Genomic DNA, 18171 nt, shown 5'->3' with positions numbered 1-18171 from the left:
GGCTATTTTGTAGATTCTGTAGGCCTAGATTTCAACTAGCACCAAAATTGAAGACATAAAAAAATGGCATCCAAAGTTGATGCAGAATAATGTACGGACAAAAAAGGACAGTATAATTAGATGACAAATGACCTGAATTTGTGCACTTATTACATCAGAAAAAGTCATATAAAACAAATTGAGAAATAATCCCAAAATTAGAAAAATTGAATATCTCCCAACATCATAACTCTTTTCATGGCAATTACCTCATTACAAGAGGTATGGGGAGCTTAAAGACATTTATATAAGAACTTTCACTTGTCATGCTAACATGCTGGCGTAGGAGCAGCCAGGTAGTTTGTAGAATTATCAGTTTCAAACAGAAACACTTGTAACTTCTCTATGGGCCATGTACTTCTGCATCAAGCGACTTGGCGTATGGATGGGTTTTATGCTGGGATCTTTTTAATGAATTTGCGGTAGACACACCAAAGTAAGTGTGATAGAAGCATCCAATTCTTCAACGGAATGATTTAAAAGTAAGGGCAGTGTTTACACTCCTTTGATGATATAAGCATTCAATACACCTCAGTCACTTGAACCTTCCACTTCTTCTGGGAAGACAAATTGCAGGTCTTCATTATCCCTATATAATTGAACAAGAGCAGCAGCTTTGTACACAAACATCCCAAACATGGCTGGGACAAGCTGTAAAAGAACAATACATGATGAATAAGAATGGATATTATATTTTTTCTTTCCAGTCCACACACACCCCTCTACCCAAAAAAGAACAACAGCAGTTCTGATATCTAGTCTCTAGGGCAATGCCAAAGCCCAGGAGACTTACTAAGTTGAGACATATGACTATGTACAATTTTGCCTTGCTATTGTTCAATTCTACAAGTACTTTAGTATTTTTATTAATAGCTGAAACAGGAATGCACAAGAAATTATTTTTAAGGTTACCTGAAAATCAAAAACATCATTGCCAAAAAACTGATGAGACAGGAACCACAATCCATAAATTGCAGCTGGGATCAAAAGCCTTGGAGACGAAAGAGCAATACTACTTCCCGTAATTGATCTCTCTAATGAGTCCCTCAGATCCTCACTTCTTATCCCAATTCTGGGAGAGAAAATAAACATGAGTTCCCGTAAAACGAAGAGTGTACAGAATTGTCCATCTTAAAGAAAATGACAACACAGATACAGATAAACGAAGGCAGGAGTTAGTTGCTGTACTTCTTAGGCTTCTTTTGCCTGAAGATTGGAGGAATCATATCTTTGGATAGGTTGTCCGCATGTTGGTACAATAGTTGAAGGTACAAGCAACTGCACTGAAAGTAAAATTGTTCAGAACACAATAAATTAACTAATAACTAGAATGGGCAAGAGTAAAAAGATTTCTCCTTTTTCCTCTTCCACAAGAGAACAAAAGAACATGAGCCAGTTCTATCAATAAGTTGGGCTTGATGGAATGCCAATTGGTCCACAGAGAACTTTTCTCCAAGCAAATAATTGACTTATCCAAGTCAAGAAGGTTATTTTCTCCATTTGGCTGTCACTAGACAAGATGCCACAAAAGGTGGCTCTCCATTAACCCCCTTGACTAAATGTCCGTGTACCGAAGTTTTACTTCTTCCAAGAAAATTTTGCATGAGTCTATTTTCTTTTGAAATACAGATGAATAGAACTTGCCATTTTTGTAAGTATAGATCATTGGTCAAAGGTTCAAACAATGGCACATTGATAAGTGGCTTATAAAACTTCCCCTTTCTGAAGTAAGCTCTAATTTTGGGAACCCATTACAAGCTTAGGGAGGCAAACCTTAGATCAAGAACTTTTTGCTTCAGTAAAAGTAGCCTAAACATAATAACACATCAACTGGTCTTGAAGTGTATCAACTAACCTGAAAAGTACCCCAATTACATAACTGATAGCAGCCTGTAAAATTAATAAGTGGGTAAGTTTTCTGTAAGCAAATTATCAACGAGATTTCTTGAATGCCTATATTAGCATTCAAAAGAAGATACTTTTCAAATGAACTTAAATTGTAATGGTACTTATAATAATAACTATACCCTGCTTAGCTGCCCTAAATATTATTTTTTTTTTTTTTAGAAAAAAATATGTAACAAACATAAGAATCTCAAAACAAAATAAAGATTAATCAATTGTGCATTATTCCAGATATCTTCCACTCTCACCATCATCAGCAATCAGACAGAGGATAACTGATTAACTACAGAAGCTCTACAACAGCCCCAGTAATATTGAAACCTAGCCATTCATAGCAAGATCATCTATCTTATTAAAGCTTTAATGTTGGAGCTTCCTTTCTCTGTGAAAATTTTACCTGGACTGATAAAGCAATCAAACAATACCCACTACAAGCTGTTCCAATAGCAACAGACAAAAGCATCAATTCCCTTTTGAGCTGCAAGAGGAAAACCAAAGAATCAGCACATTCTAGAACACGAATAACAGATATTTTTAGCATCTGTTGTGATTGAGAATTAAAGTTTCAAGTAATTCATAGCTTCAAAAAATTAAAAATAAAAATCAAATTAAAGTTTTGGGGGAACCAAGAACCGTATATAACCCTAACCTTAACATCCTTGTTTTAGTTATACATTCTATAAAATAGCATTTCCTGAATCCTGCATCACCGCTATTACATAATACAGAGCACCACAAATTATATAACACTACCATCTACCAAAAGCAATTGTCAACTTCAGCACCTATGATAGTTCTATGTGCAATTGCCATTGTCTCTCCCACTTCCAGAAAACAATGAATTAAATACCATAAAAAGGAGGTAGACCATTGCATCATGGTGGTGTTTTGGGTTCTTGGGTTCAAATCTCTATAATGAAAAATTACCTATCAAGAAAAATTAGAAAGCACTCACTTTCACGAGATGTTCACCGAAAATGTCATATCAGAATTCCAATTAAAATTACAATCCATGTATTAGTCCCTCTTATTCCAAACTCTAAAGCATATAGTAGGCATCAACATGCAACCATATGCTTAAGGCACAATATTTTTCAGCTGAAAAGCCACTCTGGTCTTTTCCATCTAGCCAAACATCTAATACACCCAATGCTGTGAAAGGTTTTAGAAAAATTAACATACACCAAATAAAAAGAGAAACATAAATAACTAAAATGAAAATACAAGCAACTGGCACTATCTATTAGAAATGTAAAGAATGTTATAACAAATATACTCCCATAATAGATTGTGAAGAAAAGACTCAACATCGACAACTAAACACCAAGTTCAACGGAAATATCATACAGCTTCATATCTGAGCAGATTCAGTTTCTTCCTTCTTTCACTATCATTCTGTATTGCCTGTATTACAATATGCATAGTTAAGCAATATCTGGCAGAATTTATTTCAGCTACAAACTGTAATGATATAAGCAGACCTTAGCAATGGCTTTCTTATTCATTGGAGCAGAGTCATCACCTAATATCCATTCCTGGGTTTTGGAAAGTTTCAAAAACCCTCTGTCATCATCACTTTCCATAACCTGCATTTATGTTGGACCCATTAAAAATAGAACGTCTGGATCAAATCATCTTGCATATAATAATAATAATAATAACAACAACAACAACAACAACAACAACAACAACAATCATGAAAAAAAAAAAAAAGGAAAAAGAAAATGAACAAGTTTTATCATGATGGAACAAGATCTTCCAGACTGATTGGACTCTCTAAAAAGAAGGAGAAGGAGATGAAAGAAGTTTTGTAGCACGTTCAACAACACAGAAATTTGAAATTTTCTATAGATGCTTGAAGAGTTTCTGTTGCAGTCACAATACCTGTTTCAAGCAAGTGGATTGATCCAATCTAAACCCTACTATTAATTTATTGTGAACTTTAATCAAACTGCATTCTTCTATTGACCATCCTTTAAATGCTATAAAATGCATTCAATGTAAAGTAAATCATGTAGCTTCAAAAAGAAAGTTACTTGTACAAGTAAACTTGTTTGCTTTTACTTCTTCTATATTGTTAAAATAATAGTTCATTATACCTGCTCTGCTTCTCGAGGATTGTCAGCAAGTTTACCAGTATCAAAATCAACAAATTTCTCTACCCCCTTCAGCCAAAACATATCAGAAGCTTTGGATACAAAGTCTCCATTTATTTCCCTTTCCTTAAGGAAGATTGTCAAAACATCCTCTTCTGCAATTTCTCTTACTGGATAACAGGAAAACAAAACCAAAGATGCTATTAATAGTACCATCAAAATCAACAACTGCCCATAAATTAAAAGGACATAGTCCCCTATTCGAAGCGACGAAAAGAATTTCCCAGCAAATTTACTCATCCCCAGCATAACTTTCACTTGTTCAAAGCTGAAAATATGAGGATTGCGGAGACGAATTAATCATATACCCTAAACCCAAATGCCACTATTAGCACTTACCAACGTCTAGAAAGCAAGCATCCCCAAATGTCACACATTATCGTCTATCCTCATGTGCCAACGACTTATTAAAAGCACCAAAATTTGCATAAAAGAAGAGAAGACGATTCCAAACCTGGCTGAGAGGTAGCTCTAAACAATGAGACAGTTGGTGGGTTTCTCTTAAAAAATGGTAGTGGAGCTGATCTCGGAAACGAGGTTCTGGTGCAGAAGCACGTAATGGTTGAGAGTGTGCCCATCTAAGTATTCTAAGCTGGCCTCTGCGAGTGTTCTGTATTGTGTTCCAGTGGAGTGAATACAGAGGAAAGATATTTGCTTGCTGCTCTCGCTCTGCGATTGGTTTTGGTTTATCTCTTCGGGCTCTGTGGTCCACAGCCGGAAGCTGTCTTCTCGCCATTTAATAAGAATTTCTAAAATATCTTATTAATTTATGTTGAGTAATGAGAAAATATTCAATGCAGAGATCGCCCCGATCCAATTTGTAATCAGAACCAATTGGATCCAATTCAAAATCGAAATTAGATTGGAATTAATTAAATTTAAATTGATTAAAATTACATTAAATTAAAATTCATCAATCCAATTCATTTATAACTAAAATTATTTCTTTTTGCTTTGAAAAAGAGCAAATTTTTAAAGAAATGATAGCTAAACTTATCAAAATTAAAATGGATAAACTGACCCAGACCAAAATTATAATTATAAATTTTTTTTACGAAAATTCAAATTGTAGTTAAAGAAGCTTTTATATCTAAATCCCAATCACTCTGACCGGCCCTAATTCACTGCTTTACTACTTTTCCCACATTCCATTATATATATATATATATATATATATATATATATATATAGATGCACTGCTTTTTTATAATAAAAAATATTTTATAATTTTTATAAAATAATAATGTTAATCAATTTTTTTTTCCTTTTTCTCAACCCAATTCCCACGTAATTGGAAAGTTATTTATGAAAATTCTCTACGAAATGATGGTGTTAATAATTTTTTAGATTAATGAAAAGTTTTTCAAAATTTAAAATATTAATTTTATATTTAAAAGGACATTGGGTTGTTTAAATTACAATTTTTAAAAATTTTTACTTTTCAATGAGTTAATAAAATTTTTTCTTTAAATTTTTGAAATATTTAAAAAAAAAAATTCTTCCTTGAGCTTTGAAAATCATGAAAAAATTTAATTTAAAATATTTTATTTAATAATATTTTATTTTATTTTATTTCATAGCAAATGGAGCGTTAATTGCTACATGTTTATTAAGTGTTGCTAATGATTATTGGATATTGCTTTAAGTTTTAGAAATAGATTTTGTTAATTTTATTTTAGGTGATTTACTAGAATATTTACATTGCAATTGTGAAAACCATAAAATTGTGAGGACCTATTCACTCATAAAAATAAAAATAAAATTATAATAGTTTTGAAAAAAAAAATTAAGAAACCGAAAAATAGAGTTTTATATTCATATATTTTAATTTTTTAATTAGAAAACTAAAAAAATTCAGTTTTTTTAAAAAAAAATTATTTTTTATTATTATTTCTTTTATAATAAAATTTTACTTTTATATAGAAAATAATTATTTTTTATACTAAAATTATGATATAACTTTTTTAATTAAAATTTAATGATTACTTAGAAATATCTGTTTACAATAATTTAAAAAATCATAATATTATAAAACAAATAAATAATACATATTATAAAAAAATTTTAAAATAATTTTTAAATATAATTTATAATAACTTATAAACTAGACAAATTAGACCTCCCTCCTTTCTTGTAATTCGATGACTAAATTAATAAGATAATAAAAAGGCTAAAAGGAGAATACTATAAAGGAAGACATAATAAGTATATGATGCGATTATTTTATATATTTACGATGAATATAAAAATAACTTTTTGTTAAATAGCAATATAAAAAATATATCAATATGCAATTACAATATAATTGGAAGTAACAAAAATATGTTTTATGTATGGAAATTATAATAAATAAAAATTATAATCACCAATAAATAGATAATTATAATAATTGAATATCAAACCTTTTGATTTCAAGGTTAGTCCAAAAGGACTTAATGGGCATGAAGGGCACAAATCATTTCAGGAATATATTATATGTAAAATATAATTAAATGGATTTTAAAAAAACTGAGATAAATGTTCTTCCTAGTAGTTTAAACTCAAAATTTTCATGTTGATTTAAAAATAACCAAAATTAAGCAATAATAATGTAAATTTTAAAATATTCTTCCCAATATTTTTTAGATTATATTGATATATTTGAAAATTCTCCAAGGCCATATAGTAAATAATGTTATCCTTATTTCTTAAACGACAAAAATAAAATTTAAAGTTGTTTTCAAAAAAAAAAAAAACCTAACTTTACTTATTTATCCAGTAATTAAAGACATATTATAAATTAATTTCTCATTCCCCTGTTTCATAAAAAAAAAAAAAAAAAAAAAAAAAAAAAAGAAAATACTGAATTCTAAAAAAAGCTTATTACATTATTCTTAAAAAGCATTTTTTTTCATTAAAACACACGTGGCAGACTAAGAACGACGGCCGTAGAGTGAAGTTAGGGTGAGGAAGCAGAAGATCGCGACTTAAACCCTGCAAGGTGTTTGTGCCTGTGAACACTGAAGCCTGAAGAGAACAATACTGGAGCTTAACATCCATAAGTAGAGAAAACAGAGAGAAAGGGAGAGAGATGGACAAAATGAAGATAGAAGAGGTACAATCTACTGCGAAAAAGCAGAGAATCGCCACTCACACTCATATCAAAGGCCTTGGCCTTGAGGTATCCCCTTCTCTTTCGTTTCTAGGGTTTTGGGTTCTCTCTCATTCTTCTCTTTATTTATATCTATGCACACATAATTGAATTTCCTTCTCAGCATTCTTCCTATGGACTATCTCCCTCGTTGTGATGAGCTTCTTAGTTATCATAATTATCTTATATTTGCCGGGGAATATTTGGATTTCCTGTCCTAACGTGAAACGCTCTGCTATTAACACTAGTTTTGGAATGATTCTTTTGCTAGAATTGAAAACAGTTCAATGAAAAGAATTCAATTCAAATGACTTTGTAAGAAAATTCATGTGTTTGGAATACTTTTTAAAATGATAGAATTCATTTGAATTATATTGTTTAAAACAATTTATAAGTGAAATGAATATCTTTATTTTTCATATTTTCCCCTTATTTACAAACGTTTAAGTTGGGGTGTTTTGGGTGTTTAATAAAAAACCTCATTTAGTGAATTGAATTCTTGCGAAATCATTATGCTTTTGGCATGAATTCATTTTTTTTTTTGAAATATTTTTTTAATTAAAAGAATTGAATTATAACAATTTTAAACTTTCCAATCACGAGAATTGATCAAATAGAAATCAATTGAATTGAAGTCCTTCATTTTTAAACTTTCCAACACCCCGTAAAGGATAAAATTTTATGTGTTTAATTAAAAGAATTCTGCTTCAATTGAATATTGGGTTCACAAGCTAAGATCCTTCCACTCGAATGTATTTCTTTCAGACCTTAAAAAAAGCGTACCTTTTCCTAATGAAGGAGAAAGAGCATAATTGCAACTTAACTTTTGTTTCCATGAGGAAAAGCTATGACCTTTAAGTGGTATTTTCTCTTTCAAAAGCTCAGTGGTTTTGTGTTTTTAATAATCAGAATTGAATGTAAACATTAAATGAGAAGCATGGCTTTGGTATTTCAAAAACCCACAGAAGGATTTTCTTGGATTTGAAATGTTAGCTTTTACCAACCTTTTCTTTTCATAGGAAATTGCGAACGCTTGAATCTGTTGAAAGTGGTGGGCTGAGACAGGAAACTTTGGATGTGTATTTGGTTATTGAATTGTTTAATGGATTCATTCTATTTGATATCCTGATAATTTCTTGTGGGTCATTTTGGTTTTTTTTTTTTTCAGCCCAGTGGAAAAGCTATACCATTGGCAGCTGGTTTTGTGGGTCAGATGGAGGCAAGAGAAGCAGCTGGTCTTGTAGTTGATATGATACGGCAGAAGAAGATGGCTGGCCGTGCTCTCCTACTGGCTGGGCCTCCTGGTACTGGGAAGACAGCTTTGGCCCTTGGAATATCCCAGGAGCTTGGTAGCAAGGTATTACTCACATTCTTGTTTCTTTCATATGCTTTAGGTTCTTTACTACTTTCATATGTTTCTGACAAAATTCTTTATGTATTTTGGATCTTTGGGTAGATTCTCAGTTTTTATTTTAAATGGTGGTTGGTCTTCTAGGTGCATAACGTACGCTTTTACCCTGTCTATTTGCAGGTTCCATTCTGTCCAATGGTTGGATCAGAAGTTTACTCGTCCGAAGTGAAGAAAACTGAAGTTTTAATGGAAAATTTTCGAAGGGCAATTGGTTTACGTATCAAGGAAAATAAAGAGGTCTATGAAGGAGAGGCAAGTTCAATTTGCGATGGTTCCTTGTCAAGAGATTATCATCATTATTTTTTCGTCAGATTTATATTTTAAGCTGGTCCTTAAATTCATGACTTTTTTGCTACTATTGTTTCAGGTGACTGAACTTTCTCCAGAAGAAACTGAAAGTGTTACGGGTGGTTATGGTAAAAGCATTAGCCATGTAATTATTGGACTCAAAACTGTCAAAGGAACCAAGCAACTAAAGTTGGACCCAACTATTTATGATGCCTTAATCAAAGAGAAGGTAATGTCTTTTAATATTTTGTTTCTGAATGCTTGGTTATTATGCTTCTTTCTTTGTATGTATCTGAGAACTATCTGGGAGCTGATGTATAAATGTTATCACTTTTAGTTGTCCAATTATGTACTGGAACTTTTTCCGTGCTATTATTCATTTCTTTTTTTGGTTTCTGGCATTCTGCAATTTTCATGTTATTTATGTTCTATTCTTAATTTAATCTATTGTGATACCTTTGTAATGTAATTTGCAGGTAGCTGTTGGAGATGTTATATACATTGAAGCAAATAGTGGAGCAGTCAAAAGGGTGGGTAGAAGTGACGCTTTTGCTACAGAGTTTGACCTTGAAGCAGAAGAATATGTCCCACTTCCTAAGGGAGAGGTTCACAAAAAGAAGGAGATAGTTCAGGTATGCGAATCTATGAACTGTGGATTCTTCATATCATAATTGGCTTTGGATTTTATCTTGCTCATGGACTTATTGACAAACCCCTTTGTCCTCCCTCTTACTATCATCATAGTTGTAATGGTGCTATCTCTTTCTCAAGTTGATCAGTAATTGGGTTTTGCTGTGCTGAGGTGCTTCTGCCTGTAAATGGGACCAACATCACTTTGTGAAGTGTATGCAATCTAAATGATAGGAAATCAGGTGGAAATGGAATGTGGGCTAAATTATTTTGGGAATTAAAAGGATCCTTCCAAACACATTTAAATCTTCATTTTTTTAGCAGGCTGGATGTTTGCAACCCGCCAAATAAAATTAGCCTGGAGTTCAATGCCCTTTAAATTGAACTTGCATGCTTTACAACTTATCTGGTTTAAACCTTTTTTTTTTTTTTGGTTTAACCTTTTCACGCAATATATATTGCTTTGACCTTTTTTCATTTTCTTCAGGATGTAACTCTACACGATCTAGATGCTGCAAATGCAAGACCTCAAGGTGGGCAAGATATTTTGTCATTAATGGGTCAAATGATGAAGCCCAGAAAAACAGAAATCACTGACAAGCTGCGACAAGAAATAAATAAGGTACTACTCATTTGGACGTGCCAGAGATATATGTATTTACAATAAAATGCTTTCTGGCTTCCAAATTAATCATCTGATTTATTTCTTCAAATTTTTTGAAACTCCCTGTTGACATATTTTTTGGCAAATTATTCAGAATACTAAGTTTTAAAATCATAGATTTTGACACAGCCCATTCATTTTTATTTTGGTCTTTTAAACCACTAATAAATAAGCCTTCTGTATTTAGTTTGCAATGATCCAATTTAGTTGCATCAAAGGCAGCATACTCTACTGTGTCCCAATACTCAGGCTTCTGAACTTATAATTATAAAAGGAGGTATCACTGAAAAAGTTCTATTGATGGCAGGTTGTTAATAGATATATTGATGAAGGTGTTGCAGAGCTTGTCCCTGGTGTTTTATTCATTGATGAGGTTCTTTTTTCCTCTTCCCTTATCCAAATCTTATCTATTCCCATATTTCTTTTACGTTTCCTAAATTATAATTGACAGGTACATATGCTGGATATGGAGTGCTTTTCATATTTGAATCGTGCTTTGGAGAGCTCACTGTCTCCAATAGTAATATTTGCTACAAATAGAGGAATATGTAATGTAAGGTATGAATAATGTTTAGGCGTGATACAATGTTTTGCCTGTGTGCATATTGAAAATTATGGTGGTGAATGATATAATTTATAATGATGATTCCTCATAAACAAAATTCATTGAATTTCCTGAATTGCCTTAAATTCTGAAGAAGAGAATTACTGCATTGTGTATTGTCTGATATTACATTCAGCAGTTACATATGTAATGGCATGAGCAGTCACCCCTCAAAGAGTAGCACCAAATTCTCTTATTTTTGAAAACAGCTAATCCCAGAAATGACATATATTTTGCCATATCGATACTGTGGTTGTGTTTTTTCCCCTCTGTTTTGAATGCTTTACCTATGTGGTCCCCCCATGGGGCAGCACTCTCTCTTGCACTTTACCTAAAAATAAATGCTAAGTAATCTTTTCTACTATCTATTTTATTTACCCCTTTAATTGGGCTTCTCAATTCAGTCGCTGCTTTCAGTCCTTGCTGGGGACAGGATGGAACTGTATGCATTGAGTTGTGTATGACTAACTAAATAGTTTCATCTTTGTTTTCAGAAAATGTACTAATCTTTCACAAAGAGCATGTGATTATGGCACTTTCATTATATTAATAGTTCCTAAAATGATATTCCGCATCTTATTTCTTTGTTCTCTTGTTAATATTTCTTTTCCCCTAATTGTTTTATCAAGAGGTTGTTATGCTATAGAAACCTGTTGGAATTTGAGAAACCAAAATTTTGTGGCATGAATTGTCTGACATATAATTTTTTTGCAAAGATAGAATGTTATATTTTTGTGACCCATCAGATTTTATTTTGAAACAACCAATTGCCTATGCATCTCTCTGCTATTATGATGTCTTCATTTCTCAAAAGAATGTGTTGATGGATGTAGAGGGACGGATATGAGTAGTCCTCACGGCATACCTGTTGACTTGTTGGACCGGTTGGTGATTATCCGAACACAAATTTATGGTCCTGCTGAAATGATACAGGTTTCGCCTAGTCTTAATGTGCTTTATTGAGCTCTAATTTCTTCACAAGTTCCTTTAATTTTGTCAAATGCCGCCAAATGACGGACTCTTCTTGTTTGGTCAGATTTTAGCAATTCGTGCACAGGTAGAGGAACTGATTGTAGATGAGGAAAGTTTGGCATTTCTTGGAGAGATTGGTCAACGCTCATCCTTAAGGTTTGGATTAAGTCTATAAGTTATCAAGTACTGCAAATAGGGTCAATTTACCGCCTTAAAATTTATTTTTTGCCCTTTTTGCATCCTCAGACATGCAGTTCAGCTGTTATCACCTGCCAGCATTGTGGCAAAAATGAATGGCCGAGACAACATTTGCAAGGTAAAAATTTGCATCAATAAATTATAGAATGTGCTGGTGAATTAATAGACATCAAGAATCAAATACAAGTAACTTTGCTGTTGCTGTTGTGGGGTGTTGGCATAATATGTGTAGGCGGACCTTGAGGAAGTGAGTGCATTGTATCTAGATGCCAAATCTTCGGCCAAGCTACTTCAAGAGCAGCAGGAAAAGTACATCTCATGATAATATCAACTGATGTTTCTAGATATTCAAGAGTGCCTCATCGTTTAAGTCGCAATTTTAAGTTTGACGAAGTTGTCTTGCCATGGATGATATGCTTAATTTGGCAGGGTTTTGATTATTGTGGTAGTTTGTGTATTAACATGGACAGTTTTAGAGGCAAATGAATTACATTATAAACAGTTGTAGAGGTGGATATGAATATTAGATTTGGTATGTACCATTAATCTTTTATCTAGTTTTAGAATTACGAAGCTCAATTTGAGGAGTTTATGCTTACATTTTAACGTATGGTTTAGTGTGGATAAAATGTAGGTTGGATTGGACAATTTCAATAACAAACGGGGCCCCATTGTTTACAGAATAACTTAATTATTCCAGGTTAAGAGTATTTCAATTTTCATTTTATCAGAGTAATCCTTTTGGAATAAATATGAAAGAGATTTGTATTGTAAAGAATTATTATTATTATTATTATTATTATTATTATTATTAGAGGGTGTGAGGTTTTGCATTTGGGTTTAGCTGGAGTTAAATTAAAAAAATATATAAATAAATACATTTTAGATCGGAGGGTGAGGAATTTGTCAAATTGTTCGAAACGGCAAATCGTTTAGGCTTACGAACGTCTTTTCCCTTTCAAGTTCCCGTTCACTTCTCACTAAAACGACGTGACGTTTTTTCGCACTTCCACCGAACTGCTAACAGCTGTTTTAAAGGCCCGGAGAGGCGAAGGGCGCTGCTGTTGTCCGGAAAAGAGAAAAGCAGCGAGGAAAACTTCTGAGCAGAGAAAAAAAGAAGGGTTTTAGGGATTTTGTTGGTTTCGGCATGACTCGCTTGAGCATCGAACAGATTTTAAAGGATAAACAGACCCTTGATCCTGCCTCCATTACTTCTCTCTCGCTCACTCACAGAGCTCTCTCCGATGTACGACGCCGTTTCCTTTCCATTCTCCTTTTTATCTCTTTGTAAAACCAAACGCTTCTAATTTACTTTTCGTAGGTATCTTGCTTGAGCCAATTCACCAGCTTGGAGAGACTGGACCTCGCCTTCAATAGCCTCACTTCGCTCCAGGTATATGTTCATTTTCATCTTCATTTATAGACTAGAATTTTTTTTTTTTTTTTATTTGGGGAGGGGATTTTGTGTTGATTGAATGACACATTTTAGGGATTGAGTTCTTGCGTGAACTTGAAGTGGTTATCAGTTGTGCAAAACAAATTGCAAAGCTTAAAAGGAATTGAAGGCCTTTATAATCTCACTGTAAGTAGCACTAAACTACTCTCGAGTTCCATTACTTGTTATACTTGTTCAATAACCTTTCAAAATCCTTGCTTCTGAATCAGGTATTAAATGCGGGCAAAAATAAGCTTAGATCAATGGATGAGGTCAGGTCTCTTGTGAGCTTACGAGCTTTGATTTTAAATGGTGAGCTTTGTATAATTGGTACTCGTTTATCCTGCTCTTTTGAAGGTTAATCTTGTTTTGTTTATTTACTTTTACTCAACTTACATAAAAGGTCTTCATTCGGGTTTGCAGACAATGAGATTGTTTCCATTTGCAAGCTGGATCAAATCAAAGAACTGAACACTCTTGGTATGAGTTCCTAATATAGCTCGGTTTATATCTGTGCAACTCAATTTAGTAGGTGCCTGTGGATTCTTAATGTACTTTTTATTCAATTCATGTGAATCAAAATCAATTGTATGTAGTTTTATTGTTAATGAAAGACAAAAACTGAGGATACAATCATTGTAGGAAGGAGGAAAGCTGAGTAATAATTCTGCAAAAGCAAAAATATTTTTTAAAATCTATTATTTTTTCCCTTAGAATTCCCCTCTGCTTTTGTCTCTTTGCTGCCAAAGTTGTGGAAGCTTATAAAGTCTCTTCTTTCTCAACATTTTTTTATTAGGAATTATTTCAGATTTGTGGTGGGATCTAATGTACAATTTTTGAAAGGGCAGGAGGAGTTTGTTGCATTCCACTTTCTTCTGATATCAAAGGCAGAACTTTTGGAAAACCTTTAACAATAACTACCTGAAGCTGGGTTCTCTTTATACTCTGCTAATAATATCTTTCATGTAACACATTTGTCTTTAATAGTTTATAATTCCTATCTCTTTTTTTTTCCTGCATGGTTTTCATGTTTCTCGAAGTGATTGTTAGTCAATTAGAACCTCAGAGTGGAATGCAATGTAGCATTTCTAGTAAAGGTATTACAAGCATGGTAACCAGGGAAAAGGAAAGTTAGCATGCAAAGAAGCTTGTGCATAATCAAAAGGCTTGTGAAGGGTAGGTCAATTGGCCAAAGGAAGGAAGAACATAGGGTGTGATCCAATTGGAGTGCCAATGAAGGGCGTGCTATCAATCGCAATTCATGCAAATTGATAGCAGTGGCCATTGTTTGATATGTTGATTTTCTATAGCTAGTTATACTCTGGAGAGGATAGTAGTTGAGGATGCATAAAATCAACTATATTATCATTATAGCAAGACCAGATAAATCATTGTAACATGTGAAAGAAAATTAAGGTATACAAGCATACGGTGATGTTGAATCATAATCATATTCTTTATTTGCATCCTTTGTTATGTTGAAGGCAATTTAAACAAAATCTCTCTACATTTATTTGATTCATCAGTGTCACAATGTGCTGATGTTAAGTTGCTTTTATCTTAGGCATTTTTAATATTCATTTGGCTTTCTTGAGAATATTTAGTTTGTTATATATTATATTGCAGATCCATATATTGTTTTATTGAACATTGGAACTTTTAATGGCCATGCGATGCACTCTTATATCAGCAAAAGCTCTGGATTTTCTTATTTAGGCATTATTAATATTTCTTTTTACTTTTTCCTTCCTGTAATTTAGTATTTGATTTAACCCATCCTATAGTTTAGACTGGACATTACTTAATGAAACTCTAGCTATATTGTGTACTCTTGGACAGTTGGACTGACAAAATGCAGTGAATTTCTTTATAAGATCTTCTAACCTAAGTGCTCAGCCTTTATCAGATAACAAGAATTTTGGCTTCTCAATCTTCTGGAATAGAAGTTTTATCAAATACTCACTAAATTGAGGCATAATTTGTAATATATCTTTTAGAATATAATCTACAGAGAGTAAATCGTGCTCTTTGCCTTTGCAATTTTCCTGTAGTTCTTTCACGAAATCCAATCCGTGAAATTGGTGAATCACTGGTCAAGGTGAAGTCCATTACAAAGGTAAGTAGTTGGTGGGGCATTAAATGTCTTCTGCTGCAGTTTCAGTGCATTTAGCATCCTTCTATTTTGCAGCTTTCTCTTTCCAATTGCCAACTTCAGAGCATTGGCTCATCGCTTAAGTCCTGCATTGAACTGAAAGAGCTCCGGCTTGCTCATAATGATATTAAGGTAGATGTTTTGTCTACTTATTCTTTCATTTTTATGGAATCCTGTCCTGTAAGACAGGATGTTGCAAGTTATGTAATTGCTTGCATCATAACTGATATGATGCCTGTTTCTTGGTTTTGCTTCTTCTTCTTCTTCTTCTTCTTCTTCTTCTTCTTCTTCTCTCTCCTTTTACTTTTTTTGGAGTTTGATTTTGCTTTTTAAATTCATTATTCTCTCGTTGAATTGCTTAGACTCTCCCAGCTGAGTTGGCTTACAATAAAAAACTCCAGAATTTGGACTTGGGAAATAATGTGATCGCGAGATGGTCAGATGTGAAGGTAAGGCATGCTGGATCCTTTCGCTTCTTTTCTATTTTGCTTTGATGCTAGTTGTAACTTTTACTGCATATATTTGTGTTGCAATAACATTGCAGGTGCTAAATTTCTTAGCTGATCTGAAAAACCTCAATGTACAAGGAAACCCTATTGCTGAAAGGGACAAATTAGTCAAGAAGGTCTTGCTGTTTTTCATGTTCCTTTTTTTGATGTTTGTCTAGCTTTGTGTTGTTCATGTTATCATTTTAAAATATTGTTACTGCAGGTCCTAAAATTGTTGCCAAGTTTGCATATATTCAATGCTAGACCAATAGATAAAAACACCCAGAAAGGAGATGGTGGCAGTGTTGGTAGAGTAGATGATTTTTCAATTATCCCTGCTAAAGAGCTAGAAGCCCCCAAGGAAAAGAAACAAGATACCATAAGGGAAAATAAACTCTCTGAACATGAGATGGATCAAAGTAGACATGGTCATTTTGGTAATGTTAGTGATGCTAATTTAGAGAAGGATTTAAAGAAAGAGAAGAAAATGAGGGACAAACTCTCAAGGAAGGATGAAGTTCCAGTATATGGAAGGGATGATGTGTTTGAAAGGAAATTAAAGAGGAATACATCGGAGGAGCAAGATAATGGTAATCATATTGATATGGAGGACTTAAAGCTGAAAAGGAGGAAAACAAATGAGAAATTTTTGAAGAAAGATGTCCAAGGGGATGATAAGAGCACAGTGGAAAAGAAACCCAAGATTAAAACATCGAGGGAGGAGCAAGGAGAGCTTGATGTAATCGATAATGGGGAAACATCATTTGCAGACCTTTTTGCTGTCAATGTTGCAGAAAGTCCCAAACTTGGTGATGAAAAGAAAATGGTAGATAAAGCTGAAGACATAAGTTTTATGCGTGGTTTGGCTGCCTCCTCTGCAAAGAAAAAGAAAACTAAAAACCGAGGAATGGGTGCTGCTGTCCAGCTGTCTGCAGCAGTTGAAGTTGGAATGGGAGGGCCATCAACGTGGGGTGATGAGTAATTATTTTACAATGTTTAAAGGTTCCAGAGGATTCATAATCAAGTTAAGCCAGTCAAAGGTTCCTGCTTCTCCATTTCTGCTACAACATTATCTATCTGATTGTCTCAACAAACATGCGTAAAAAGGTTATCTGGATGGCCTGATGTACCAGTTTTGAACCATCAGACTTGTAACCATTTGGATAATCAGACTTGCACTCTATAACTCACATTACCAAGATGGCTGATGTTTACAATGCATATTTCACACTGTTTGAGCTTGACAATTGTGAACTTTTAAACAGCTTGCATACTGAATGGTAGCAATTTGATGATAGGCTTTAGGTCATATTTATACATGTAAGCATTTGCCAGCCTGCTTGTGTCATGCGTTTGTGCTTTATGCCGCTTTGCTAGATATTCTATGATTTTGAACTCATTTGGTTTGTTTGAAAAAGCACGTACATAAACAAGCCTTATGCTGGTGAAAGTATGTGTAACACCTCTAAATTTTAAATAAATTAATTTATATGTAAATATTAGTATTTTATTATATTGAATATTTGAGAATTTTTTTGAAATTTTTTAATTTTTAGAATTGGATTTGATTTTCTGAAAATATGAAACTTTGATGATTTTTAAAAATTAATTTAAAGACCACGTGGCAAAACTAAAAATATATTTAGATTCTACAAATTTTTCTAAGTTTTTGGAAATTTTTTCAAAATTTTTGGGGTTCGTTTTTTGTCTCAAGGCAGAATAAAAATTCAATTTCGTGTATCCTTAATCGGATCGGTCGAATCGGATCGGCTCTATTCTTTTTCTCCTCTTCTTCCCCGCGTGTCCCGACTCTCTCTCTCTTCCCTCTTCATTTTCTCTCTTCTCTCTCCTTCTCTTGCTGTCCCACCGTCGCCCCTCCCTCCCTCCCCAGCTCGCCAGCGCGCCTCCAGGGACCTACCAGCCGCCGGCCGACGCTTCAGGCCTTCGAAAAATTGCCCCAAAAACTCCCATGCCCGCGTGCAACCCTTCGTTTTTCTGGACCAATTTCAACCGATCCGACCACCGATTGGACCGGGTCTTGTCCCAAAACCCATCTAGAGCTTTCCATAGATACCAAGAATACAAAAATCCATCGAGCA

General features: G+C 33.5%; 3 protein-coding genes across 6 annotated transcripts; 2 read left to right on the top strand and 1 right to left on the bottom strand.

The window, feature by feature from the left end:
* Positions 1–92: 92 nt before the first annotated feature.
* On the bottom strand, positions 93–4824 carry LOC110640142 (uncharacterized). 4 transcript variants are annotated; one of them, XM_021791334.2, is made up of 9 exons: positions 4555–4823; positions 4044–4210; positions 3426–3530; positions 3292–3348; positions 2342–2422; positions 1895–1929; positions 1228–1317; positions 952–1111; positions 93–690 (listed from the first exon to the last, which is right to left on the bottom strand). In XM_021791334.2, exons 1-9 carry the CDS (start codon positions 4676–4678, stop codon positions 571–573), a joined length of 939 nt encoding a protein of 312 aa, XP_021647026.2. In that variant the 5' UTR covers positions 4679–4823; the 3' UTR covers positions 93–570. The 4 variants fall into 4 exon arrangements, with proteins under 4 accessions (XP_021647026.2, XP_021647028.2, XP_021647027.2 ...); XM_021791336.2 differs by lacking the exon at positions 3292–3348 and having other exon boundaries at positions 4555–4824; XM_021791335.2 differs by lacking the exon at positions 1895–1929 and having other exon boundaries at positions 1228–1322.
* Positions 4825–7045: 2221 nt separating this feature from the next.
* Positions 7046–12576, top strand: LOC110640138 (ruvB-like protein 1). Its single transcript, XM_021791327.2, has 12 exons — positions 7046–7260; positions 8399–8587; positions 8762–8893; positions 9009–9158; positions 9406–9561; positions 10047–10181; positions 10531–10596; positions 10675–10781; positions 11661–11760; positions 11864–11955; positions 12046–12115; positions 12230–12576. Exons 1-12 carry the CDS (start codon positions 7171–7173, stop codon positions 12317–12319), a joined length of 1377 nt encoding a protein of 458 aa, XP_021647019.1. The 5' UTR covers positions 7046–7170; the 3' UTR covers positions 12320–12576.
* A 60-nt stretch (positions 12577–12636) lies between these two features.
* Positions 12637–17406, top strand: LOC110640137 (uncharacterized). Its single transcript, XM_021791326.2, has 10 exons — positions 12637–13243; positions 13319–13390; positions 13487–13579; positions 13663–13744; positions 13856–13912; positions 15484–15548; positions 15621–15716; positions 15947–16033; positions 16129–16209; positions 16296–17406. The coding sequence occupies exons 1-10, from the start codon at positions 13145–13147 to the stop codon at positions 17052–17054; spliced, it is 1491 nt and encodes a 496-aa protein (XP_021647018.2). The 5' UTR covers positions 12637–13144; the 3' UTR covers positions 17055–17406.
* Positions 17407–18171: the final 765 nt, after the last annotated feature.

The sequence above is a fragment of the Hevea brasiliensis genome, chromosome 1 (assembly GCF_030052815.1).
Source record: "Hevea brasiliensis isolate MT/VB/25A 57/8 chromosome 1, ASM3005281v1, whole genome shotgun sequence".
NCBI classification, from domain to species: domain Eukaryota; kingdom Viridiplantae; phylum Streptophyta; class Magnoliopsida; order Malpighiales; family Euphorbiaceae; genus Hevea; species Hevea brasiliensis.
This window is presented reverse-complemented; position numbering and strand designations above follow the sequence as displayed.

Coding starts and splice junctions, on each gene's coding strand:
- LOC110640142 (XM_021791334.2), bottom strand. CDS start 4,678: ATGGGCACACTCTCAACCATTACGTGCTTCTGCACCAGAACCTCGTTT. Junction 4,211..4,554: donor TAGAGCTACCTCTCAGCCAG/GTTTGGAATCGT, acceptor CCTGTTATCCAG/TAAGAGAAATTGCAGAAGAG. Junction 1,112..1,227: donor AGGCAAAAGAAGCCTAAGAA/GTACAGCAACTA, acceptor TTTCTCTCCCAG/AATTGGGATAAGAAGTGAGG.
- LOC110640138 (XM_021791327.2), top strand. CDS start 7,171: ATGGACAAAATGAAGATAGAAGAGGTACAATCTACTGCGAAAAAGCAG. Junction 8,588..8,761: donor CCCAGGAGCTTGGTAGCAAG/GTATTACTCACA, acceptor GTCTATTTGCAG/GTTCCATTCTGTCCAATGGT. Junction 11,956..12,045: donor GGTCAACGCTCATCCTTAAG/GTTTGGATTAAG, acceptor TTGCATCCTCAG/ACATGCAGTTCAGCTGTTAT.
- LOC110640137 (XM_021791326.2), top strand. CDS start 13,145: ATGACTCGCTTGAGCATCGAACAGATTTTAAAGGATAAACAGACCCTT. Junction 13,745..13,855: donor ACGAGCTTTGATTTTAAATG/GTGAGCTTTGTA, acceptor TCGGGTTTGCAG/ACAATGAGATTGTTTCCATT. Junction 13,913..15,483: donor CAAAGAACTGAACACTCTTG/GTATGAGTTCCT, acceptor ATTTTCCTGTAG/TTCTTTCACGAAATCCAATC.